General features: G+C 36.6%; 1 protein-coding gene across 1 annotated transcript in view; it reads right to left on the bottom strand.

Annotated features, from left to right (window-relative positions):
- Positions 1-26,642, bottom strand: part of NEGR1 (neuronal growth regulator 1) — an 803,476-nt gene that overhangs the window by 265,650 nt on the left and 511,184 nt on the right. Inside the window, exon 4 of the mRNA XM_008690719.1 lies at positions 3,017-3,148. Within this exon, the coding sequence (XP_008688941.1) occupies positions 3,017-3,148 (132 nt within the window). The remainder of the gene's footprint in view (positions 1-3,016; positions 3,149-26,642) is intronic.

Raw genomic sequence — 26,642 nt, 5'->3', positions numbered from 1 at the left:
CAGTATTAAACACAATTCTTCATGGCACATTTAGGCAAAGGTGAGCTAGCAGAGGCATAATTTGGGAAGGAGCAGAAGACAAAACTGATTGTTCAAAATCATTCAACAGTCCTGTTGGGTTCACTTTTTAAAAAGATGTGAGCTTTGTTAATATTATGTGGTCACTGATAATTCCATTTATGACTATACTTGATCTAACTGAATTAATTCTTAAAAAAGATAGTCTGTGGTTGTAATTTATTTTTTTTTAAAGATTTATTTATTTATTTGAGAGAGAGGAGGGGGAGGGACAGCAGGAAAGGAAGAGAGAGAATCCCAAGCAGATTCTCTGCTGTGCTTGGAGCCCGCCCTGAGATCATGACCTGAGCAGAAATCAAGAGTCCTATGCTCCACTGAGTAAGCCACCCAGGTGCCCCTCTAGTTATAATTTTAAAAGCACTTCCTTAATTTTTTTTTTAAACTTTTCTTCCTGTTTTCTTTCTTAAATTAAAGTTGATTAACAAAGTCTTTCCTACCTCTTCATAGGTGTTTGGCACCCTACAAAAACCACCGAAGCTTCTTTTTCAGCTAGTGGAATAGCTCTAGGCTCTGCTTCAAACTTTTATTGCTCCTGTGCTGTGTTGAAAGATAATTCGCCATACGTTTCTCCTATTTCTGCACATCTTGGAAGCAGAGACACTGAATGCTTACTTTTGTTCCAGACTTTTTGAGAATGTTTGTATAGTGAACAATCTTGAAAGACAGAAGTAGTTCTCCCCATGGAGCAAACAGCAGTTTTGTTTACAGTCCAGTATAATAAAGATAAGTTCTCCCTCTGCAGCAAAGGGCAGGTTTGCTTGCTGCCATTATTAAAAAAAAAAAAAACAAAAACAAAAACAACAACAAAAAAAAACCTGAGTTTCCTAAGCTTAGGGAGCTGCAGCTATGACATAAACCCACTGTGTGTATAGGTGTCACCTAGCCTTCATCATATCACCGTGTAGTAACTGGAGCTTGGGGACCTGATATAAAAAAATAAAAATAAAAAATAAAAAGACAATATTCTGGCTACCGCTATCACTGTGAGTCACAAACTGCCCTTTGTCTCTGTTTTCTGCCAGCATCCATGAAACTGTGGCAGATCTTTCACAGTTCTTGACATTTCGTTTCCCCAGTTTCTGTCCTTCTGCTTTATAAATAGGTGCTCTTCTCCACCCAGATCCTTTAGATGTTGACTAATTTGGTTGGTATATTTTTCTTTTACTTCAGTTTCTCTCCACATGTCTGCCTCCTTAGTTGACCTTTCTGTCTATGGTTCCCAGTTTTCCAGGAAAAAAAAAAAAAGGATCTGATTAAATGATAAGTGACAAGGAAGTAAAGACAGAGGGATAAAAAGGATGAAAGAGAAAGTGTGAATACAAAGGAAAGTGTGGGTTATACATGGAGCATGGGCCCATGAGAACCCATACAACAGCTGGGTTTTCTATTCTATCCCCACTAGAGACTTTTAGAGAAGTACTGGGGCTGGGAGCTGGAGGGGATGCATTACTGGGGGAGTGCCTTGCTTATCTGACAGTTTGACTCTACTTTTTCATTTCTTAGTGTTCACTGCTAAAAATATTACTTCTTTATACCTTTTTCCAACCCTCCAACAATAAAATCAGTAGACTCATATTCAGATAAATACAGTTAGTGATAAAATACTCAGGAATTTTTACTTGCTTATTATCTCTATTTCTGCGAGTTCCAGAGGGATGAGCAGTAGTAGCCCCCTGAAACATGAGCCCTGACAATCAGTGGAAACTTATTATAAATGTAGATTTCCAGGTCATATACCCCATAGATTCTTATTTAGTAGAGTTGAGTTCCATTTTGGGTGAGCTTCTTGGGTGAATCTGCTAAAATTTGTCTACAGAATATGAGAAACTCTGCCCCAGAAGCTGCCTCTTGGTCTGGTATTATGCACATTTGTTTAGTCTCAAAGAGATAGTTCAACCCCAAATACATAGATTAGTCATTGACAAATGTTAGTTGATGGCAGTGATTTGCCCTGGCAGACACTCCACTGCCAGGTGTGTTTTGATAGTTATTTTTTGGCCCATGAAATTGAAAGATTCATATTAATATGAAAAAAGAAACTACTTAGTTTAAGCATTTTGGAATATATTTGGAATGATTCCTTCTTCTAATGATATGTACATTATTAGCAATGGCCATATACAGAAAGGTATATAAGTGGAATGAAAAAAAATTGAAGCTGTAGCTTATAAACACCTTTGGTAAAATACTGTTATCCTAATAGTATCTTATTGAATAAGTTAAACAATGTGAAAACTTTTGAAAGACTAATAAGGGGGTATTTTTGAAAAGTACAGACTATTTCAGTCATTACTATTGGGATCATAAGATAAAATAGGATGTTAGTGAAAAATACCTTATATCAGTGTTTGAGATGCATTTAGAGAGGGTGTCACATAATGGCATCAGTAGCTCTGCAGGTATCTCTAATTATTCTAACTCCCTAATAATGATGCCCGTGGGAAAATTCTTGATTCATTTTCTCAACATTTTTTAAACTAAGTAGAATTGAATAACCTAAGCCATAGAAATATCACAACAGCTCTTCTCTTTGAGTACAGACGAGCAAATTTAATTTCCATCGGGTTTGATTGGGAGTTTCACACTTAAATTTAATCAGAATATACTCCAGGTGAAACTCAAGAGAACAAAGAAAATGCCACGTGTCTACAGTACTCTAGAGATAGAGATACAATAGTTTAGAATGCCGGGGACTACGACGCTATTGGAAACGTTTCCATCTGCACATCAATCTGAATTACTGTGGGATTACTTGGGACAACTAATGTTACATTAAACAATTTGATCGATATTCTAACATGTACACACTTTCACTATCAGTAGGTGGTCTTTATCAATAAGAGCACCTCTTAAAAAACAGCAACATAAATTCAGACAGTATATTTCAGATATTCATCTTTTCACTAAAGTTACGTTGACAAAAGGTTATAGGACTTACAGTTTACGACAACTTTTACTTTTTTCACGTCTGGGAATGACACATCATTTTCCGCACTGCATTCATATTCTCCGGCCTGGTCCCTTGTAATTCCATAAATATCCAAATATTGTCCATTTTCAAATGGTTTTGCTACAAGGAAAAAGTGCAGCATGTTTAATTGTAGCCGCCTGAGGCTTCATTCAAATAAAATAACAATCTCATGTCTTCCTATTAGATACTGCTGACAAAACAATCCCAAATGAAACTGGGGAATTATTAAACCCTTTGTTCTTCTATGTTCAGAGGAAAAGTCAGAGAAAAAAGCAGAAACTGAACAAGGGATACTAGAACAACTGTTTCCCCAGAACAGGATATACATGTGTTCTTTTTAATTGATTGTGGTCTCCTAACCTCGTCGCACATCAAACAGAGCTCTGCACATTTCTGTAATTGAGTTCAACAACCTTCTAGCAGTGTAGATGAAATTCACTAATATGGCTTGGTACATATTGACTTTTATACAGTGTAAGCTAGCAAGTTGACACTTAACCTAACTAAATGTTGCTTTTCTTTTGGGAAAATTTCATACTCATTCTCAAGGTTTCAAGCCAGATGGCTTGATAAGAGTATAGAGATACATTAAACCATCGCTGCATTTCAGTTTCCAAAATTATTAAGTTTTTAAGGGAGGCACACTATAGATAATATATATAACCTATCCAATAAACTTCAGGAAAAAAATATGATTCTCAAACTAAAAGTTAAGTGGTGGTAAAAAAAGTAAATTATCTTTATTTTTTAATATTCCAGGGAAAACATTCTTATTTGACTAAAAATAGCACTAGAGTAAAAATATAAGGACATAATCAAAGATGAAAAAAAATACTTGCAAATGAATGAAATTTGGGAAAAAAAGACTCCTTTCTGAAATAATAGAATTTTTATTTATTTGAAAACAGAAACGCAGGCAGGAGGGATCCTGTTTATCAGAGACGCGGTAGAGGAAGAATGAGCCTATGTGAATTTCTGGGGTGGGAGGAGGCTCTTCTCCCTCCTTATACAAGTCTTGAAAAATCACATCTCAATCCATGCCAAAGAGAATTGAAAAATGATATAATAATTCCATTAAATGGTCTGTTTTCAAAAGTCAACCTTATTCTTGTTTTCATTTTACTCTCTTGGCCAAAACTACTGTAATGCTGTAGAAGTTAGAACACTGGTAAGAAGATTCAATTTCATATGAATAAAGCAAAATGAAATTTGGTCATGGTGCTCCAAATCCAAAATCTATGTCAATTAACAAAAAAATGTTTTTCCTGTGGGCTCCCTTGTCTGGGCCAATATCAGTCACTACACTGTTTGCCCTCAGGTAGCTATGAGCTTGTTAATTGAAACCTGGAGTGTTTAGAGAATATATGATTACATCACTTCTCCATTTTTATCTGGCTGCTCCTAAATTGTAGATAGGGAAGAGTTACACTTCTGAGATGATAGTTGGCTGATAAGCTATTTCAGTTACACAGAGGTGAGCTTACAAAAGCAGCAATTGCCCTCAAATCCATATTCTTAAAATCTGATTTTATTTTATAACTATTTTCTTAGTTCAACCTAATGCCCTATCTGACTCCATACACTAATATAATATTGATTTTCTATCATTTCTTTCTTTTTATCTTATTTTCATCCCCACAATGAAGATTATCTAGGCTTAAATGTGTCTATAAAAACTATTGAAACATAGGAGGACAAAATCCTTATTCACATCCAAGAATTTTTAAAGTGTAACTTGAATTATAAAGTAAGGGGATAATAAATGAAAATTAAAGTATGGGTAAAAGTGATATATTATACCATGATTAAATAACCTAGCTGGCCAGGAAAAAACGAAGCCCATCATGTGAAAAGGTAAAAACATTGCAAAACTTTATAAAAACAAATTTATTAGGGTCTAACTTATTTTCAATATTACAATGTTACATGAACATTTCTATTTCACATCTATTGAATGTTTGTCCCTGGGAGGTGTGTGTGTGTGTGTGTGTGTGTGTGTGTGTGTGTATAATCACTGGTATATAGATGTAGATAATCACTGGTCTAAAACAGCAATTGAAGGATAACTTTCAGCTTTGAGTTTCTGATAGGGATCACAGGCTGAGACAGGTCCTTACAGTCTGCTTTCTCCTTATATAGTTCCTCTTTCTGCTGCCTAGATACTTTATCCTTCAGTTCACCCTGATAACTTCTCATCTTTCAGTCTCTGATTAAGCAATATGTCCTCAGAGAAACCTTTCCTGATTTAGTCACTACTCAGTCTAGTAGCTTCATGTTACATACTTTCAAAAATAAAATAAAAAAGCCTGCCCTAATGTTATGTGGCGTATACATGTTTGTTTGCTATTACTTATTTAACTATTAGCCACTTTTAAAATACTTATCTTTCTGTTATACTATGAATTTTGTGATATAGGGGCTCCTAGGGGTGGCTCAGTCAGTTGAGCTTTCAACTCTTGGTTTGGGCTCAGATCATGATCTCAGGGTCCTGAGATGGAGCCTAGCCTCAAGCTCCATCCTCCGTGGGGAGACTGCTTGAGATTCTCTCCCTCTCCCTTTGCCCCCCCACCCCCCGCTTGTGCGTCCACGCTCTCTCTCTCAAATAAATAAATAAATAAATAAATCTTTTAAAAAAATTCTGTGTGGCCACCTGGGTGGCTCAGTTGGTTAAGCATCTGCCTTTGGCTCAGGTCATGATGCCAGGATACTGTGATCGAGCCCCACATCACGCTCCCTGCTCAGTGTGGGGCATGATAGAAATTTCATCCAGAAAATATGACATTTCATTAAGATTAATTTTCTTATTCAATTATTACCCATGACACTATAAATAAAAATAATATTTACCTTTTATTGATTCCTTATTATGTGTAAATTTCCATGATAAATACTTTCCTTTTTTCTTTTTTGTAAAGACTTATTTATTTATTTTAGAGAGAGTATGAGTGGGGGGAGAGGCAGAGGGAGAGAGAAGTTCAAGCAGACTCCCTGCTGAGTGCAGGGTCTAATGTGGGGCTCAGTCTCACAACCCTGACATCATGACCTGAGCTGAAATTAAGAGTTAGACGCTTAAGTGGCTGAGCCACCCAGGTACTCTGATAAATGCTTTTCATTACGAATTCCTCAGTTAACCTTAGGTAAATGCATCAGATAGGTTCTGTAATATAGAATAAGATTCTATATGGCTAAAGAAGTTAAATATCTTGTTAATGGACCCAGTGACTGATATGAAAGTCAGATCCAAAACCTGCATGCCTGATCTGTATGCCACTGAAATGTTGCATTAGTTTTCTCACTTGTAAATGGTAATAATAAAAATGCTTATTCACTGCAAGAACTAAATTAGGCCATATACATGTAATCCTTGCTCTCAGAATTATAAAGCACTATATGGATATTGATTTAATCTCTGAATTATTAGTTTTCCATAGCTGCCATAACAAATGACCACAAATTTACTGGTTTAAAACAATATAAATTTATTATCTGACAGTTCTGTAGACTGGAAGTCCAGAACAGGGCCATGGTAACTGGAATAAAGGGTCCTCCAAAGATACTCATGTTCTAATTTTTGGAGTCTGGGACTCTATTAGCTTTCACGGAAAAAGGGACTTTGCAAATGTGTTAAGTACCCTGTGATTAAGAGACTATGATGGAGAGCTCAGTCCAATCATATGAGTCTGTAAGTGTAGCATGTGGAAGAGTGGGTCAGTGAGATGTGATGTGAGAAATCACCACCGCTGACTTTGAAGATGGAGGAAGTGGAACACGAGCCAAGGAAAGCTGTGTCCTCTGGAAACTGGGAATGGCCCTCAGCTGACAGCAAAAAATTGATTCTCCTCCAGAACTAAAAAAAGAACACAGCCTGTCAATATTTTCCTTTTAATCCGGCGAGACCAGTATTAGATTTCTGAACTATAGAAGTGTAAAATAGGAGTGTTTTAAGCCACTAACTTTGTAGTGATTTGTTACAGCAACAATATAGAACTCATACAGCGCCTCCTTGGGCTAAAATCAAAGAGTCAGCACTGCAGGATTCCTTTCTGGAGGCTCATTTGCTCCTTCAGGTTGTTGGGAGAATTAAGTTTCTTGCTACTATGGTACTGAGAATATCATTTCCTTGATAGAAGGTGATTCCTAGCTTCTAGAGATCCCCTCATTCCTTGCCTCATAGCCCCTTCATCTTCCAAGCCAGCAAATGGTGGGTTCAGTCCTCTCTCACTTTGAATCTTTAGGGCCTCTTCTCCAGGTGCATCTCTCTGAACGACTCTTCTGCCTTCCTCTTCTATTTTTAAGGACTCCTGTGATCCAATTGAGACCATCTGCTTAATCCAAGATAATCTTTTCATCTCTAGTTCTTAACGTTAATCACATCTACAAAGTCTCTACCATGTAAGGTAACCTAGTCACAGTTTCCAGGGATTAGGACATGGACATCTCTGTGGGCCATTATTCTGCCGACCACACTTGTTCAGTGAACTTGCAGTTATTTTGCACATACAACTTGTGATCTGCCTATAATTTTCAAAAACAGCAGGAAAAGAAAATGTGTGGTTGAACTGATAAAGTTGCTGAGTTCATTAGTACCTCTGAAAAATATGAGTGAAGTTCCGAAAAATAAATTTAATTAAGACATTCTTTTGGAAGCAAGTGCTTTTCGGGAGAATGTACTGCAAACCTAACAGGTAATGTAATTCAGGAAAGTGTTGTTAGAGCACAGAAGTAGTGGGGTTTGATGAAGCAACGAGAGAGGGTGTAGAGGCAGATAAAATCATGGAAGCCACCTACTGAAATGATTGCAACAGAGATTTCAGAAGCAAACAAAAGTCACCAGTAAATAAAAAGCTCAGCATTTTGATTTGTTTTGTTACATATATATAATAGTTTATCAGACATTAATGAAGGAAAGTTCTTAAGTCAGCTCACAATCATTTCTTTCCTGCCTGCCTGGCTCCTTTCCTTCCATTCAAATGACATTATTTGTGGCAAGATCACTGACCAGTGAATAAAACTGTTTTCATTTCAAAGAGCTTATAGTTTACAGTGGAAACAAAAATATAAGCAGGAAATTTCAGTAAAGTGATAAATATATTTGGGGTAAATATAGATACTATGCTGTCATAATTGCGCTGGTATAACTTCAAGAAAAAAGATTCAAAAAATGTGTTCGGGCCAGAGCATTCATGTAGTGGAAGACCTGGTATGCCTTTGAAGGAACATGTCTGCCCTTTAACTTAAATAATAATACACAGTGCTGTAAGCAAAAGAGTACAGCAAATTTGAATATTTTAAAATACTGTATTTTAAAAAGAACTCTGGAATTCTGCCCCCAGTTACTTTTAGGAATAAAGATCAGACCTACCTCCTTGCCATAAGCCACCAGAGAAATGGATAAAATATATAAAACAACTTGTTTCAGACATTGGACAATAGGCCGCACAAGACTGTGATCCCTAAAGCAAACAAGGTGAGTCCTATAATTGATCTCCATAACTTTCTATCTAGAAGCAATTTTCACCTCCCTGTGCCCAGTGATATTGTTGACTTGAGCAAAGAAAGACTGGAATTCTGGCAGGCCACGGGGGCTGGATGTAGTGGTGCAGAGTTCTAGAGAGAAGGAACACATAGTGACCAAAAAAACTATAGAAACCTACATGTGCTTTCTTGTCTTTACTGCAGACAAGGCTGTACATGCATGGGGAGAAATCCCAAAATGTTGGGAAAAGAATAACTGGAGAATTTGTAAGCTGAACAATTCTCAGAGCTTGAACAAGTTGATGAAACGTTTGATCTCTGACCAGAATGGGCAGGCTTCTGTAATTATTCAGTGGAGACTCCAGAGGGGTTATGTCTTAGTAGTGGGACTTAAAAAAAAAAAAAAAAAAAAAAAGCTGGAGCAAAGACTCTTCTAGATCTGCTCTTTAAAGCTTAAAAACAGGGTTCAATGGACCAAAATTATCTCTAAATTATACAGCTTCATGTAAGAAAAAGGAAGGACACTTTTTAAAGGAATAAAATAGACCCTATATAACCAACAGGCTAACAATACAATGTTCAGTATCCAATTAAAAAAATTACTACATATTCAAATAAGCAGGAAACTGTGAATAACTAGGAACAAAATCAGTCAATAGAAGGAGATCTAGAAGTGATAGAGATGATAGAACCATCACAAGAAGATGTTAAAATAGCCCCCATTATAACTATGTTCAAGTATTTAGGGTAAAGTGTGACTATAATGAGGAGAGGAATGGAAAATAGAAAAAAAAATAATCCAATGACAATTCTTGACATAGAAACAAACTCAGGTGAAATATTAATTGGCTAAAATTAACAGCAGATTAGACATTGAAGAATAAAATATTAAACTTGAGAGCACAGCAAGAGTATATAGTATATATCCAACCTGAAAGAGGGAGAGAAAAGCACTCATAATTAATTAAATAGAAGAATCTCAGTGACATATGGAACAATGTAAAAATTTCTTATATATGGATATTGGGGCCCCAAAAGAGGGTAGAAAAAAATCTTTGAAGAAATAAAGGCCGAATATTTTCCAAATTTGATGCACACAATAAAATGTCAAATCTGATAAGTTAAAACTCTCAAGCAGGATAAATACAAATAAAATCATTCAAATGCACATAATCAAGTTTCTGAAAGTCAGAGAAAGAGAGAAAATCCAAACAGCAACAGCAACCAGAGACAAAATACTTATTACATATGAAGAAAGAGAAATATGTATTTTTCAGACTTCTTATCTGAAACTATGTAATCCAGTTGACAACAGTACAACATCAGAATAAAAGTCTAAAATCGGTCCTGTAAGCTTCAACCTTAAGAAGCTAGAAAAATAACAAAACCTAAAATGAATAGAGTTGTGGAAATAATAGTGAAAATCAGCAAAGTTAAAAATGGACAATCAATAGAGAGAATCAATGAAACCAAAAGCTAGTCTCTCAAAAGATCACTGAAAGGGATAAAATTTAGACAGACTGATAAAGAATAAAAAGAAAGACCACACAAATTACCAATATCAGAAATGAAAAAGAGGACATTACTATACTTACAAGAACAACTGAATGGCTACTAAGTAAATATTAAGAAGAAAAACTACCTACCATTTAACTCAAGAATTTAGATGACATGGGCAAATTCCTTGAAAGATATGAATCTTCAAACTGATTTAGAAGAAAAGGAAAATCTAAATATTCAATATACATTCCATGAAAAGAAATTGAATTTGTAAGTTAAAAAATTACCAACAAAGAAAACTTCAGGATCATGTTTATTAAGATTTTAAGAAAGAAATAATACCACATATACAAAGTTTTTATGAAAAGGAAGGAGGGGGAAATTTCCCCAATTCATTTTATGAGGGTAGCATTAACTTTAATATCAAATTCAAGATACCAAAAGAAAAAGAAAAAATTTATAAACATAGACACAAAAATATTTTGACAAATGTTTAGTAAACAAATCCAGTAATATTTAAAATGATAATACACCATGGCCAAGTGTGGTTCATCCCAGGATTGAAAGGCTGGTTTGTACAACTAAAAAAATTAAACAATGTAATTCACTATATTAAGAAGAAAAACAAAAATATACAAATATCTCTAGATGCAGATAAATCATTGAAAAAGTTCAATATTCGTTCAAGATAATAAAAAGTTTCAGGAAACTGAGAATTGAATGGGACTTTCTCAACCTGACAAAAACTTTTCTGAAAACCCTACATCTGACCTCATATTTAATGATGTAAGGGTAAACAGTTTCCCAACCAAGATGAGGGTCAAGGCAAGACTGTCCACTCTGACCCATATCTCACATCTTATACATAAAGTAACTCAGCAATCAGCATTGACCTAAAGGTGAATCACAGAACTATAAATATTCTAGAAGAAAACAAAGGAGAGAATCTTTATGACCTTGACTTGGCCTAAGAGTTCTTAGATATGATACCATGAGCACAAGCCATACAAGAAGATATTGATAAACTGGATTTCATCAAAAGTAAACAATGTTTGCTGTGCAAAAAGCACCATTAATTAATGGCAAGCCATGTAATGGGTGAAAACTTTATAAATTACATATTAGACAGAGGACTTGTATCCAAAATATATAAGAACTCTCAAAACTCAAAAAAACATACAACCTAATAAAGAAATGGGCAAAAAATTTCAACACACTTTGTTAACTAAAAATACTTAGATAGTAAGTAGGCATGTCAAAAGATAATGAACATGATTAGTCATTAAGAATATTAGGGAAAAAATCAAAATGACATTCTGCTGTATATGTATTAGACTGGCTAAAACAAACAAAAACTGATGGGTGCTAGCAGGAAGGAGAGCATTGGCGTCTCTCCTGCATTGCTGGTAGGGATGTGAAATGATACAGTCCTTTTGGAAAATAGTTTACTAGTTTTTCATAAAATTAAACATGCATTTACTGTGTTACCTAGCAATCTGACTCCTAGAAAAATGCACACAAAAGCCTGTATACAAATGTTTATATTAACATTTTAAGCTTTTTAAAATGTATTTGAGAGAGAAAGAGAGCATGCAGGAGCGAGGAGACAGAGAATCTCAAGCAGACTCTGTGCTGAGTGCAAGGCCCAACTCAGGGCTCGATCTCACAACCCATGAGATCATGACCTGAGCTGAGACCAAGAGTCTGACACTTAATTGGCTGAATCACCCAGATGCCCCTGTTCATATTGGTTTTTATATCTCACTTTAACCAGTGAATTAGTAAACAAACTGTGGTAACTCCATATAATGCAATACCATTTGCCAATAAAATTATTCACATATACATAACTTGGATGGACCTCAAATATATTTTATTAGATGAAAGACACTAGTCTCAGAAGGCTACATGTATGGTTTCATGTATAAGACATTCTGGAAACAGCAAGGTAGAGGTAAGAGATAGAGGTAAAGAATAAATCAGGTCTTGCCAGGGGTTGGGGGATGGGAGGCTGGAGGACTACAGAAGGGCAGCATGAAGGAATTTCTTAAGAGAGATGAAACTGTTCTGTATCTTGACTGTGGTGTGGATACATGAGGACTCGTTTTTCAAAACCCACAGAATTTTATACTACAAGAAGTGATTATTTTCTTTGTGTAAATTTAAAGACAAAAACGTATTGATATACTACCGTACATCCACTAAAATGGATACATTAAAAAGATTTGCAATACCAAATATTGGTAAGGAGGTGGAGCGCGTAGCCCAGTGCCCTCTGAAGAGGGCACATCAAAATCCCTGTTTTCCTGTGCTTTTAGTCCTACGGGGAAGGAGAGAATTTTAGGAGTATTCTAATTTGGTTCTTGGTTAATCACATTTTAAAAGTTCCATAGAGGTGATGTGAATTACACCTCATTTTGCTATCTGTTGCCTTAGGATTTCAGCTGAAGGTTCCCTTTTAGCATCTTATTATATTAGCTTTGTGACCTAGGGCTTTCTGTGAATAATACTCTCTCTACTCCACGGTCTGGCCAGAGAATAGAACTTTGACTTCTTTGGTGTTTAATTATTATTACAAGTTCCAATACGGAAATAGTATTCATAAAAGATTACCTGAAGGAAATTCATTCATTTCTTTAGCTATTTAAAATTTTTCTTTTCAGAGTAAGCCGGTACATTAGAAAGCTGTACACTTGCACTACTTGATTTTGATTCCTATTGAATTTCCTTTACCAAACCTTGCTTTGGTGTTATCACACCAGTCTTCACTGACAGACAATATAAGAAAGGCCATATGAAACTTCCCATTACATTTTTATCAGAAAAGTTACTGAGGTCCTGCTGTTATAATCAATGTATCAACTTTCCTGAGGATCCATGGGAGAAATTCTTTGTGCATCTTAGTACCAGGAAAAGCTCTGCTTCTCACATCCCAATTTGCTTTGATATTATGATCCATGATCTTATAAACTGTTTCTCTTTTTTCTAGGCCGCTAGGAAATTTAAGGCCAAGATAAAGGAAAATATACTTTTGATGTCTCTATGCTTAATGGCGTTTTGAGGGTCATTAGGTAATATGTGGACAGATCAGGACATCATAAATAAGAATAGCCAACGCTATTTGGAAAATAGCTATATTACATCTAATGGAACAGAACTGTGTTAAAATCAAATAGATTAGATGATTTCCTATTGGATATTACCATGGAGCTTTTGGATCTTACTTTGTGTACAAGCAGAAATACTTGCTCAGCATACAGAAAACAAGGAAACATGGTGTCTAGTAGGAAGGCTAGAATAATTGGGACACCACCTCAAGATCATCAAGCATGACTAATCATGATGACGCTTCTAAGTCATTTAGCATTTTGAGGAAGTAGACATATACCCACAATTATTGCAAATGTATTCTTATGAATGGTCTTGTTGGGAAAAGAGAAAGAAAAAAAAAGAGATATTTTATAACAATAATGGAGAAGGAAGTAATGAAGACTGTGGGCTTCAGAGTAGATGCACTAGGTTTGAGTGATCTGGATCTATTTTTAACTTTTCTCAGAGTCAATTTTGTCATATAAACTAAGAAAACAATATCGACTTCACAAGGCTATTATGAGCACTGAATGTAAGAATATTTATAAAACTGGGACACTGGGTGGCTCAGTTGGTTAAACGTCAGATTCTTGATTTCAGCTCAGGTCATGATTTCAGGGTTGTGAGATCTATCCCTGCATCAGGCTCTGCCCTGGGCGTGGAGCCTGCTTAAGATTCTCTATCTTCCTCTCCTCCTGCCCCTCCCCTCACTTCTCTCTCCCCCTCTTTAAATAAATAAATAAATAAATAAATAAATAAATAAAAACAAAAGTTAAAATAAAAAAAAAAGAATATGTATAAAGCCCTGTGCAAAATTCCAATAAAATTAAAAAAATCTATATATATATATAGATTTAATATTTTATTTTATTTATTTGAGAGAGAGAAGAGAGTGAGAGGGAGCACAGCAGGGGGAGCAGCAGAGGGAGAGGGAGAAGCAGGCTCTTTACTGAGCAGGGAACCCGACGTGGGGCTGGATACCAGGACTCTGGGATCATGACCTGAGCTGAACGCAGACGCTTAACCAACGGGGCCACCCAGGTACCCAAAATGAATATTTTTATTGATAAAAATTATTGATAAAAATAAAACTGAAATTATGATGTATTATTCAGTGTCTATAGTATTCGTATTTAAAAGGTAAGAATTATGTTATCAGATCTCACAACATAATTTGATTCTGTTAACCAAAGCCAGAAAAGCAGTTTAATAGTTTAAAGAAAAAGACACAACCCATGTGCCTATCCCTATCAGACAGGGATCTGATTCACTCAGCATTGTACTACCAAATCCTTTCTAACTGCCATCACGCAGTTTGGATTATGTGACTATTTTTCTGGCCTCTCTATACTTGGGGCTTTGAGATGCATTTTCCCTGGAAAACAAGTGATTCCTTTTGCAATGGCAAGTTTAGTCATTATTTTTCCTTTCAAAATTTAAATAAAAAAAAAAAGAAAAGAAAAGGAAAGGAAAGGAAAGGAAAGTGAGATAACATACTTTATATTGGGGAAGAACTGCCCCTCTACCTCCTTTCCAGCCCTACCCCTAACACACACGTTCTTCCAGGGTGGTAAATTACAACAAGGGAGCGCTTGCAAAGGAACTGGCTGTTACTGTTTATATGGTTGTTTGCAGCTAGGTTCTGCTCTGACCAGGTTGAATCCACGTATTAGGGATTATTTATGGCAATGTATTATTTGCTATGTATTATTTACGGCTCTATGAACGGAGCCATATGTTACTGGCCTGCACCACGTGAAACCTCTATTATGTTCCATTTGAAAGTATTGTAACTTATCTGAATGAACTCGTCAACATATGCTATAGTCTAATAAAACTATCTTCTCCAAATGACAATAGCTGTAGTTACAGAAGATTCAACTGGGTGTCAGGAAATAATGCTTACACTTCCATGGTACCTGTAACTCACTGTATGGCTTTATATAGATGTTCCTCAACATATCTGTTCCTTATTTGCAGCATTGGCAAAACAGGAATTGTTTTATTCCTAGTTATCATTCTTGTTGAGTAAACTCCAGTTACGGACACTCTTCTTTTCTGTCATGTGAAACAGCCCAGTGTCTATGTAGGTCTGTAGAGCTAATCCTAATTATGTGTCAAAACTCTCCTGTGTATATATATATATTTTTTATAATTTTCATCAAAGCCAAAGACTCAATCTACCACTATTTTTTAAAGCTGCGCCTAATAGGAAATAGTACTGTGTTCCAGAAAAAAAAAATTCTTCCAATAAATGCTTTTTAGCAAACATTTTTGCTAAAAAATGGGCTGAAAAGTATAACCCCAAAAAGCCATACATGTGTTGACATCCTAACCTGCAGTGCTTCATAACGTGACCACATTTGCAGATATGTGGCCCTATTTGCAGATAGGGTCTCTAAAGCAGTGATTAAGTTAAACTGAGGGGACTTGATTCAATATGATTGGCGTCTTATAAAATGAAGAAATTGGACACAGGCATGAAGAGAAGGAAGACACTGTGAAGGCACCATGAGAAGAGAGCCATCTACCAGGCAAGGAAAGGGGCTGGAAATAGACCCCTCCCTCAGACCCCGCTAAGGAACCACCTTTGTCAACATCTTGACCTTGCAATACACATTTCTGCTGGTTAAACCACAGGGTCTGAGGTACGGTATTATGGCAGTCCTAGCAAACGAATACAGATGGCATACGGAGGCAGTAAAGGCAGATCTTGTCTCTTCAGGGACATTAACTATATTTAAAATGCTTGAAATTTGATGTATTGCTTCTTATTACTGGTTGACTTTTCATTCCATTTTTTACAAATTCTAAATGTTTGTTTCTCTTATTTATCCTCAGACAGCACATAAAGTATCACAGGATGTATAGAAGGGCCTGTCATTTTTCAAAACACTTTGTGGCATGTTAAAAAAAAAATCAAAGCAGTAATCCTTTCATTATTCCTTTTCTGTCCCTTCATATGCTTCTAATCTATTCTTAAACTCTATTCTCTTCCCAGTAAACTAGGTACCTTTCTGTATGTTTAAGAGTCTGCCTATTTGTTCCAATCCCTTGATCTCTCTTACAGGACTTCATAAAAAAAATCCATAAGATTTTCTGTTATGAGCAAAAAATTACTGCTTACCTCATATTTGGGTTCGTATTAGGAAAAGGAATAAAATAAGAATTTGTGTGACAAGGTACCATGGAAAAGAGTTGGAGGTAAAAAAATTGTGCCACTGTCTGGGGAAAGAGTTCTAAAATCCTCCATGGTTTTGCCTCAAACACGTCAAATCTTTGCTTTCAGCAAAAGTATTGTTTGGGCCAGCCCTTCTTGAATGTGAACCAACATGATGATATATAAGGTTTAATAAGAAGGGTCTGCTCTTAACTCCCTACACTTCCTACAGCCATTAACTTAGAAAATTAGGGAACTCAAGTGTTCTTATTTATTAATATATAAAAATGTTTATTACATTTCTTAAGTTAAAGAATGAGAGATGAATGGATGAAAGAATAATAGAATGAAGCAAGCATGACTATACAACGTAATGAATTGCCTGGCCTTTCCAGAGTTTGACCATCATTGCACCTCTCCCCCAACCCTAATACCTTCTGCCCTTTTCTTGGTGGATCTGGAATTAACACTGAAAAATAGAAGCAAAGCAATTATTATCATCATTTTCAGGGGACCTCAGGCTACCAGGGAAGGAGAAATCTTATATCAACATTGCATTCCTTTATCTTTCCAACATTTCCGGAAAGACTAGATAGATCCCGCTATTTTTGAAATGTCAAGACCAAAGTGAGAAAGGCAGAAACTTCAGAGGACTTAGGATTCAAAAAATTCTAGTTTTACAAAATATAATATCATGAACCCATAAGGGAACATGTGCTCAACATGATGACTGTATCTCACGTAGTACTTATTGGCTAAGAAGAAAGCTAAGCTGAAAAGGTCATTGTGATAAAGGTATACAATGGAATACAAACATTCTTCTTTTGATTATTAGATATTACTGTATGATTATAAGAAAAAATAGGAAGAAAATGATAACTGTATTGAAGAAAAAATGAATGCAGAGATGATAGATATCTAATAGCAATTAAATATGTGTTTTTTTTTAAATAACAAAGCAAGCGTTTCTATTGTACAACATTGGGTCAGTATATGGAGGGATATATTGGTTGGTGATTGGAATATATAGGTTCAGTATAAGTGATACAATCTATTAACTCTATCAGTGCTACCTCTATGCAAAAGGAGGAAAAGAAAACTCTTCTGACGCCATACATTCCTATGTCTATGTGGCTAACTCAGAGAGCAGCGAATAAATGACCCATGCATGTGCATGGCTGATGTGCTAATGGGCATCAAAGGCTTTGCCAACTATCAAACATATCCGCTGCTGGTTCTCCTCATGCCTCAAGTTCCCATCACTATCAATTATTCTTTTAGTTGAAGATATTTTTTCCCCTAGAAACTCTTGTTTAAATTGCAAACACTTAACTAAGAAGCAAAACATATAAACCTATCAGTACGTATTTCTTTAAGGGGCGTAAAGTTAAGTCCTCACTCTACCACTCTGTAAGTCTAAACAAATTACCTGACCTCATTTCAACAGCCATGATTTTTGTCTTTGGTACAATTGTCATACCAGCTACTAGAAAGAGAAGGAGATAATGCACAAAATAAGTGGAGGGGCGCCTGGGTGGCTCAGTTGGTTAAGTGTCTGCCTTCAGCTCAGGTCATGGTCTCAGGGTCCTGGGATCAAGCCTTATGCTGGGTTCCTTGCTCAGCGGGGAGCCTGCTTTTCCCTCTCCCTCTGTCCCCCAACCCTGCTCAGGCTCTCTGTCTCTCAAATAAATAAATAAATAAATAAATACAATCTTAAAAAATAATAAAGTAGAATCAGGTTTGTTTTTTTGTTTCACAAAAGCTACTAGATAGATGCTTTCATGACTCCCAAACATCCAGTTTCATAATCTGCCTAAATGTGAGCACCATTAGTCACAATCCTCGCTTCATGTGAACTCGTTCCCTGCAGGAAATCAAGAGTTAAAACTATCACCTTTACTTGGAACAGTGAGGTCAATAGTCATTTCTTCAGAGAAAACAGCCGCTAGCACTGCACTAGCCTTCCAAATGTAGCAGGTGGAAGTGAGTCAGATTAGATAAAAGTGTTCATTTATTTATAGCACAACAGAGGAGAAATCACAGATGCAACAAGTTTGCACATTTAAGCACAAATCATTGACCCTGCCAGAGATGTAGGAAAGTAGATTTATTTCACAAGCTAGGAAAAGAATTTTACTAAAAAATCATGTGTGCTTGGCAACTTTCCTTCCCTGAAGATTTCTGGTATTCACGTCACTTTTCCTTTTTTAAAACTTAGGGAAAGTTGATTCCCCTGTCTTAGAGTCTCAAAACATACTCTGGGGAAGACATGTCTTCCGCTGATGATGGACGTCATTTGCAGAAATACTCCACAAGTCATATTGAATGCTTTCAAAGGAAGCATTCAGTGGCATTCAGTCATTCTGAATACTTATTACTAAATACTTATTGACAACACATTCTGTGCCAGTCAATACTCTAAGAGCTGGGAATACAAAGATGAACAAGACACCTAACATTCCTGTTTTCATTGGACTTTCAGTCTATCAAGGTATAAAAAAATGAAAGCAAAAAGTAAATACAGAAGAAAATATTAGATAATTTATATATGATGACCATGGAATTAAAATAGAGCAAGATTTCTGAAATTTGACACTATTGATATTGGGCCCATATGATTCCTTGTGTGGGAGGGTGTTGTCCTGTATACTGTTAAGATGGTTCGAGCCTCCCTGGCCTCTATCCACTAGATACCCTATCTCCAATTTTTTCTCACACATTTCCAAATGTCCCTTGGGGGGCCATGTTGTCTCTAGTTGAGAACCATGCAAGTAAAGTGACATGACAGTGACTGCCTAGTCACTGGATGAATGGGATTTAATGGTCCCAAAAGGCCATTTAAGTTGAGACTTTAATGTCATAGAGGAGTCATCCATGTAAAGACTCAGGAGAGAATGATCAGACAAAGCGAATGGTTAGTGTAACAGCTCCGACACAGGAACAAGAGGGGCAGGTGTGAGCGACAGAAAGAATACCAGTAAGGGGAAGAGAAGTGTGAGATGAGAATGCAGAGGAGAAGTTAGTTCACATATGGTTTTCCTACAGGTAAGGAGCTTTTATTTGAAGTTAGTGAGGTGCCATTGGATGGTTTTTATCAACAAAGTGATGATATTAGCTGACTGATGCTTAAAATAATCTCTCTGGCTTCTGTCTGGAAAATGAATTGAGGAGGCATAAGTTGGAAGACTTATGGAAGATGGAAGACTACTTGGGAGGTAACAAAAGCAGAAATGAAGGTGATAATGGTTTCAATGATCTGCAAACATAATTTTTTTAACATGAGACTACTTATGGAAGCATGATTCGCATTTACACAGTTTGCGTGTTTGTTCTCGTACCCTTCTCTTGCACACAGACCATCTCTTCTCTTTCCTATCTTCCGACATACAATAAATTATCCTATTTGCATAAATATTATGCAGAATTAATTTCCATTCATTTATTTATTTATAAAACACTTATTTTATTAATTATTTACTGGATAAAATAAAGTTGCATTAAGGGATTTAAGAAGTAAAGTACGATCTCTGTCATTAGCGGCTAACTTTTCACTAGTATGTTTCAATGATAATACATTATGCCCATAATTTTTGTTTCCTACAATCAGAAAGACCTTTTAGAATTTGCTTATCCTGTCTGTATGACAACAAAGAATAATGGGAATAAATGGTCATTAAGGTTAGACAGATTTTTTTTTTTTAACTAGCCTTGGGCAAATATTTTTAACAATGCCTGATTTATTTAATTAACTATAAAACACAGGAACTATGTATTTTGCATGGTATTATACCAATTATGAGAAAAAATTTGTTCACTTTAATGCAGTTTTTTAAATTTTTAACAGCTTTATTCAGATATAACTGTCATAATAAATTGCACACATTTAAATAGAATTCTATACATTTTAACATATGAATACACCCTCTAAAACCATCACCACAATCAAGATAATGAACATAGCCATAACCCTCAAAAATTGCCTCTTGAACCTTTGTAATCCGTCCCTCCAGCTCCCCCATCCCCTGGAGTCCCATATCCAGGCAACCACTACTTCTCAGGTCATCGTACATTAGTCTGTATTTCCTAGTATTTTGTATAAATAAAATAATACTCTTGCTTGCATAGTTTCTGACAAAAAAAATCTGTTGTCCTTGTCTTTGTTCCTCTATTTATAGTGTATCTTTTTTCCTCTGTCTGCTGTTAAGATTTTTCTCTTTTTGCTGGCTTTTAGCTATTTTTTATGATGTGCCTTGGCGTATTTATTTTCATCTTTCTTGGGTTTGGATTTCATTGAACTTTGGTCTCTAGGTGTGGCATCATAGAAAGATCTTTGCCCTCAGTTTCTAGAACAGTGCTCCTAGAACTTTGAAATTTTCTGAGTGATAGTGATAGGAGCACCTTTTGTTCTAATGAACTGACTCTTGGTGGGTCCCTGGATTTCTTCAGGATGGGAGCTGGTCATCAGAAAGTCCAAAAATCGATTAGAAGTTTGGAAATTTCATTCCATCCCCTAATCTCTATCCAGGGGAGAGGGGCTAGAAATTGAATTAATCACCAATGGCCAATGATTTAATCAATCACAGCTACATAATGGAAATTCCATGAAAACCCCTAAATGAGGGTTTCAGAGAGCTTCCAGGTTAATGAATGCGTCCATACGCTGAAAGGGTGGTATACCAACTCCATGGGAACAGAAGCTCCTGTGCTCAGGATCCTTCTGGATTGGGCTCAATGTACCTCTTTATCTGGCTTTTCATTTGTATCCTCTATAACAAACCAGTAAACATTAAGTACAGTTCCTCTCCAAATTTTGCAAGTTGTTCTAGCAAATTATTGAATCCAAGGAAGAGTGCATCGGAATCCTCAATTATAGCCAGTCATCCAGAAGTACTGGTGGCCTCAGACTTGTGATTGGTGTCTACAGTGGGGCAGGGGTGGGCGGGAGAGGCAGTTTTGTGAGACTGAGCCCTTAACCGGTATGAGCTGCCCCTCACTCCGGGTCAGCAGTGTCAGAATTGCATCCCGTCAGAACTGGAGAAGCGGGTTGGACAAGACACCACCTATTTGGTGTCGTGGGGAAAATAAAAACCTTCTGAGTTTAAGGTTTGCACCAAATTTGGCAAATTTTCTCTAGGGTTCTCAGTCTCTTAAAAATTATCCCTCTCTCCTCTCCTTTGGGGGAATCTAGTTACATAAAGATTAGGCTGCTCAAAGTTGTCCCATTAGCTTATTGGTCCTATTTTTAAGAATTCTCTTTTCTCTGTTTCATTTTGGATAGTTTCTATGACTGTATATTAAATTTTGTAGAAACTTTCTTATGAAATTGAATCTACTTTTAATTGCACCTAGTGGTTTTTTTTTTCTTTTTCTGCATGATACATTGTCGTTTTAGTCTTTAAGAAGTTTTTTTTTTTGGTTCCTTTAAGAAATATGGATAGATAGATCGCTTTCTATGTCTTTACTTAACTTTTTACACATATGGAGTACAGAATTAAAACTGTTTTAATGCCTTATTTGGTAATTCTAACATTTGTGTCAGATCAGTTTTGATGAACTGATTTATCTCCTCATTTTGGGTTATAGTTTCCTGCTTATTTGCATGCTTGGTGATTTTTCACTGAGGAGCATATCCTGTCAATTTTACTTAATGGATTAGTGGATACTTTTGTTTTTCTATAAGTATCCTTGAACCTTGTCTTGGAAGCATTTAAGTTATTTGAAAACATTTTGATTTTTTCTAGTCTTACTTTTAAGATGTTTTAGGTGGGTCCAGCACAGGGTCAGTCTAGAGTTAACTATTGCCACTATTCCAGGCACTGTTACCTTTAATTCTTTTGGATGATTCTTTCCCCAGCCTGTACTCAAAGTCTGCTGATCTTGAGTACCCCCCCCCCGCCCCGTTCCTTCCCTCTCTTTCTCCCTCCCTGCCCCCTCCCCCCTTCCCTTTTTGGGTTCCTGCTCTAGGGTTGTCTGTCCTGTTGAATTTCATCATCTTGCTTTACCTGGACTCTAGTCCACCTTCTCACCTCTGTGCCTCAGTCACACTCTGCTTGGGTTTCACTTCCTTACACCATAGCCTAGTTGCCATCTCAAAGCAGTAAGCTGGGGCAACTGCAGGGCTTTCCTCATTTATTTTTTGTCTCTGAGGAATCACCATTCTTCATTGCCTAGTCTTCAGCATTTTCCAAACTGTTGTTTCATTTATTTTGCCACTTTTTGGAACATCTTTGAGAGAGGAAATCTGGTCTCTATTACTTCTTGACTGGAAATGGAGGTCAAGATGTTTTCAAAAGATCTGGTCCACAGAAGGATCTCAACAGGAAACAAAGCTGAAATTTAGTGTGTGTCAAACTTTATACTTGGTTTTCTAGATATACAAGGACCTATACTAGGTTCTTTATGTACATGGTATTTTCTCTCCATGACCCTCTCCCTCCCACTCATTCCATCCATTTCTATTTTATGGGAAGTTTTATGGGTATTGACCTCTCTCCTCGATACTTCTTTGAGTACAGGCTTAGGATTTACATTTCATCCCTACTGATGAAGGCTGAGGACATGAGTTAGATACATTATCACCAGTCAATTCTGTGACCCTTTTTGTTTTCTCCCTTAATCCTCGATTGTGAGCATGGAGCATCACAGTGAAGGGAGTATGCTGAACTTCAAGATTAATCATTTTCTATTTTAAGTAATTGTACCTTCAAATTAAAACAGACTGTTCAAAACACAATGTTAGTTTTCTCAGAATTTCTAGAGAATTTATTTGCCAAGTCTACTCTCAGGAAATCTCTGCAGGCAGGGTTTTGTTGCTATTGCCATTATTAGGTTTGAGAACATTCTGAGGGATCTACACTTGCCATCCTTTTCTCCTTTTTTGTTTTTTGTTTTTTTTTGTTTTTGTTTTTTGTTATACTTCTTCATCCGTTTTGGGTCTAGCATAGTTTCTAGTATTTAAGTTGAGGCAGGATGCTTGGGTAGGAGAATATCCCAGTGTCACTGCTGCTCCTCAGTGAGAGAAGAATTGACTTTATCTGCTCAGCATCCTTCTACTTCTATGTAAGTAGCATTTGCTCCTGTGTCTCTGGCTGAAAAAACATGAAGAAATATGCTTTCTTCAGCAAGTGGACTGAAGAACCGATCAAAGAGAGCTTCTTGGTACTGATTCTTGCAAAGGGTGTTGAATGGCAAACTGCTGCTGTTGTGAGTTATTGGAGTCAGTATTTAGAAAACTTCTAGAGTACTTACATGATTCTATTGAAATACAGCTGTTACTGTCAAGTATTAGCTGGGATCTTTGTTGTTGTTATTGTTTTTCTGTGAAATCCAGACTCTGAGAGTTTCTTTTATACTTTTTGCAAGTAATCATAAAGTATGGATTTTTATCCCCATTCAGTTTTGGAGTGAGGAGGAGAAAGAGGAATTATGGTTTTTCTGATTTTCTCTTCTCATCCCACAAATACAATGATGTTTGGCTCTAAGGATGCCACTGACAACTGCACTGGTCATTATTCTTTTCTTTCAAAGTGACAGAAATTCAGTTTAAACTAAACAGAAGGGGAAATTTACTGTCTTCGGTAGTTGAAGAGTCCAAAGTTAAGGGAGCAGCAGGAACTCAGACGTTTGTCATCAGCATTCACAAGATCTACATTTCTTCGTAATGTTTTCTCTTAGGTGGTTTTTACTCTCAGTCAGGTTTCTCTGTGTGATAGTAAAGACAGCCTCCATACCCCCAGGTTTATACTGTCCTTAATGCCCTTAATCTCAGAAGCATCCAGATCCTTTTTTTCCAGTACCCAGTCATTTTGTCCCCAAAAGCTCTGATAAACCCTGGTGTCGTCACATGTCCATCTCTAGAGCAGTCAGTGTAGCAAAGGGATTTAGGTAATAGGACTGTTGAAGCTTTCCTTCCATGCTCACTCTGGAGAAGACACAGTGAAGCCAGAATACTAGAACCATCTAGAACAGTTCCTCCCAACAAATATTGACTTCTATTACCAGAGGAGAAAGAAAAAATGCTGGGCATACACATGGAACAAGTATCTACTCTTCATGCGTCAGGCATGCTTCTATGACATGTCTTAGTCTATGTCACCTAAGTCCTAGTGTACAGCCAGAGTCCTCTTAGGTTCAAGGAATATGACACTTATACTGTGGTCAGTGCAGGACTGAGGGTTACAACAACAGCAAGATGCTAGGCTTTCTGCCACCTTACTTATTTCTGTCCTTATTAATCATCAATAGCTCCAACTGGGCACCATTTGTTATCTGAAGCTAGACTTAAATTTTCTGTAGCATTATGGTGAAACTGTCATTTGTTTCTCTATACTCCTATCCACTTCCTTTCAGTTTCTTATCTAGATGTTCTTTTATTTCTTGTAACTTATTTTGTTTTGCTGTTAAAATTTCAAGGTCATTTTTAAACATTTATTTATTGGAGAGAGAGAATGAGCAAAAGAGAGAGTGGGGGAGGGACAAAGGGAAAGAATCTTCAAGCAGACTTTGTGCTGAGCAGGGAGCCCAATTCAGGGCTCAATCCTAGGACCCTGAGATCATGACCTGGGCCAAAACTAAGAGTCAGTTGTTTAACTGACTGAGCCACCCAGGCATCCATATGGTCATTACTAAGTGTATATAAGTTTAATATGTTACATGTAGAGGTAAATAAATAATAACCATTTTGAATAAACATCACTGAAATGAATTCAGGCTATGCCAAAAGATCCATGAAAATGGTAAGCTGAATGGCTAATACTTTGATAAAGGACTTTGCTAATAATCACACTATAGGCATTAAGAATTTTCTAGGGTATTAATATACTGTTAGGCAACGAAGAAAAAAATTCAAGAGAAGTGGCTAACGGTCATCTAGCTCTCCAGGACACTGCAATCTGATTCAGAAGATATACCAGCATTAGAAAAGCACAATATAAGAAAGAACGGTTATTTTTTGTGTGTTGTGGGGTAAGCATCACATTTAATAGCAATTCATACAGTGGAGCATTCAGTTAGTCTTTGAGAGAGAAGCAAGACTTGAACAGTCTGAAAAAACGATTTGCATTCATGGAGGGCATTTCCAGTTAGGGGCAAAGGAAAAAAAAGGTTCAGAGGCAAGAATGATCTTACTCTACATGGGGTAAGGAGTAGTCCCAAGTCTACTTGAGCAGTATGTTAGGTTTTATGCTAAAAAACTGAGAATGCCTGAGAACTGCTGGTGGGCATGAGGCCTTATTAGTATAAAAAGTTGGGATGCAACTCCATAGCCAGGATTAGATGTTAGAAAGAGGCAACAAAGCTTGACACAGAGCAGCTAAGCAGGGAGTCATGACTCTTAACCATTCACTGTGAAGAGAAGTGTATAAAAACCGCGCTGTCAATTCAGCTTATAGGTTCCTGGTATGAATCCCAAAGAGCATAGGGAAAGTTCCTAGCCCAAGCAGGAAGACCATGACTAGCAGTTTCTGGTCAGAAAGGAGGGTACTGACTGAAGGGGGTAGGTAGCTTCGATAGGCAAGACTCCAAGGAGGCAGTGGAAGGTAGAATATTGGTTCATTTCAATTCAATTCAACAAATACACAACCAGATTCTGGAAGGAGGAAACAGATAACTGGAGACATGGAGGGACAAACAACAGATTGGGGACCCTGGAAGAATGAGATAAAAAGATGAGAACACAAGTAGACTGTTGGTTCGTTTCAATTCAATTCAACAAATACATAATCAGCTTCTGGAAGGAGGAGATTTGGGTAAATAACTGGAGACACAGAGGGATAAAACAACAGATTGAGGCTCTGGAAGAATGAGTGAAAAAGATGAGGACACAAGAAGCAGGATTGACTTTGCAATTGAGAAAACTACTGGAGAGGTTTATGTTTCTTATTTACTGTCCCTCAGGACTAGAACTGAAATGTGGATATGAGTAAGATGGAGACCACTGACCTAACACAGGAGAGCACGTCTATATTCTGATTTTCTATCTTTTCTTACGTGTTCTTAACAAATATTTTATTGATACTCTTGCAAAGAAATCTTTCACCAGAATTAATACTGCTTTTTTCTCTGCTTGATTTGAGAGTAGACTTGACTGGCTGTGTGATTTTAGGCAACTTACTTAACCTCTCTGAACTTCATTCTACTCCTTTATAAAAATGAAAACAATAATTACTGCTTCTTAGAGTTTCTGAGATTAAATGATATAAAATATATCCTAATAAACAGCACAAAGCTATACCAAGTTCATGCTCATTAATGCAAGTTTCCTTCAGTTCTTCACCACTTCTTTTCTTCTTCTTGCCTTCATATCTTTGCTCAAATGTCTCTTTTTCAGTGAGGCTACCCTGACAACCATATTGGAATTGCAATGTCTTC

Source organism: Ursus maritimus, unplaced genomic scaffold (assembly GCF_017311325.1).
Source record: "Ursus maritimus isolate PB19 unplaced genomic scaffold, ASM1731132v1 scaffold_12, whole genome shotgun sequence".
In the NCBI taxonomy this organism is placed as follows: Eukaryota; Metazoa; Chordata; class Mammalia; order Carnivora; family Ursidae; genus Ursus; species Ursus maritimus.
This window is presented reverse-complemented; position numbering and strand designations above follow the sequence as displayed.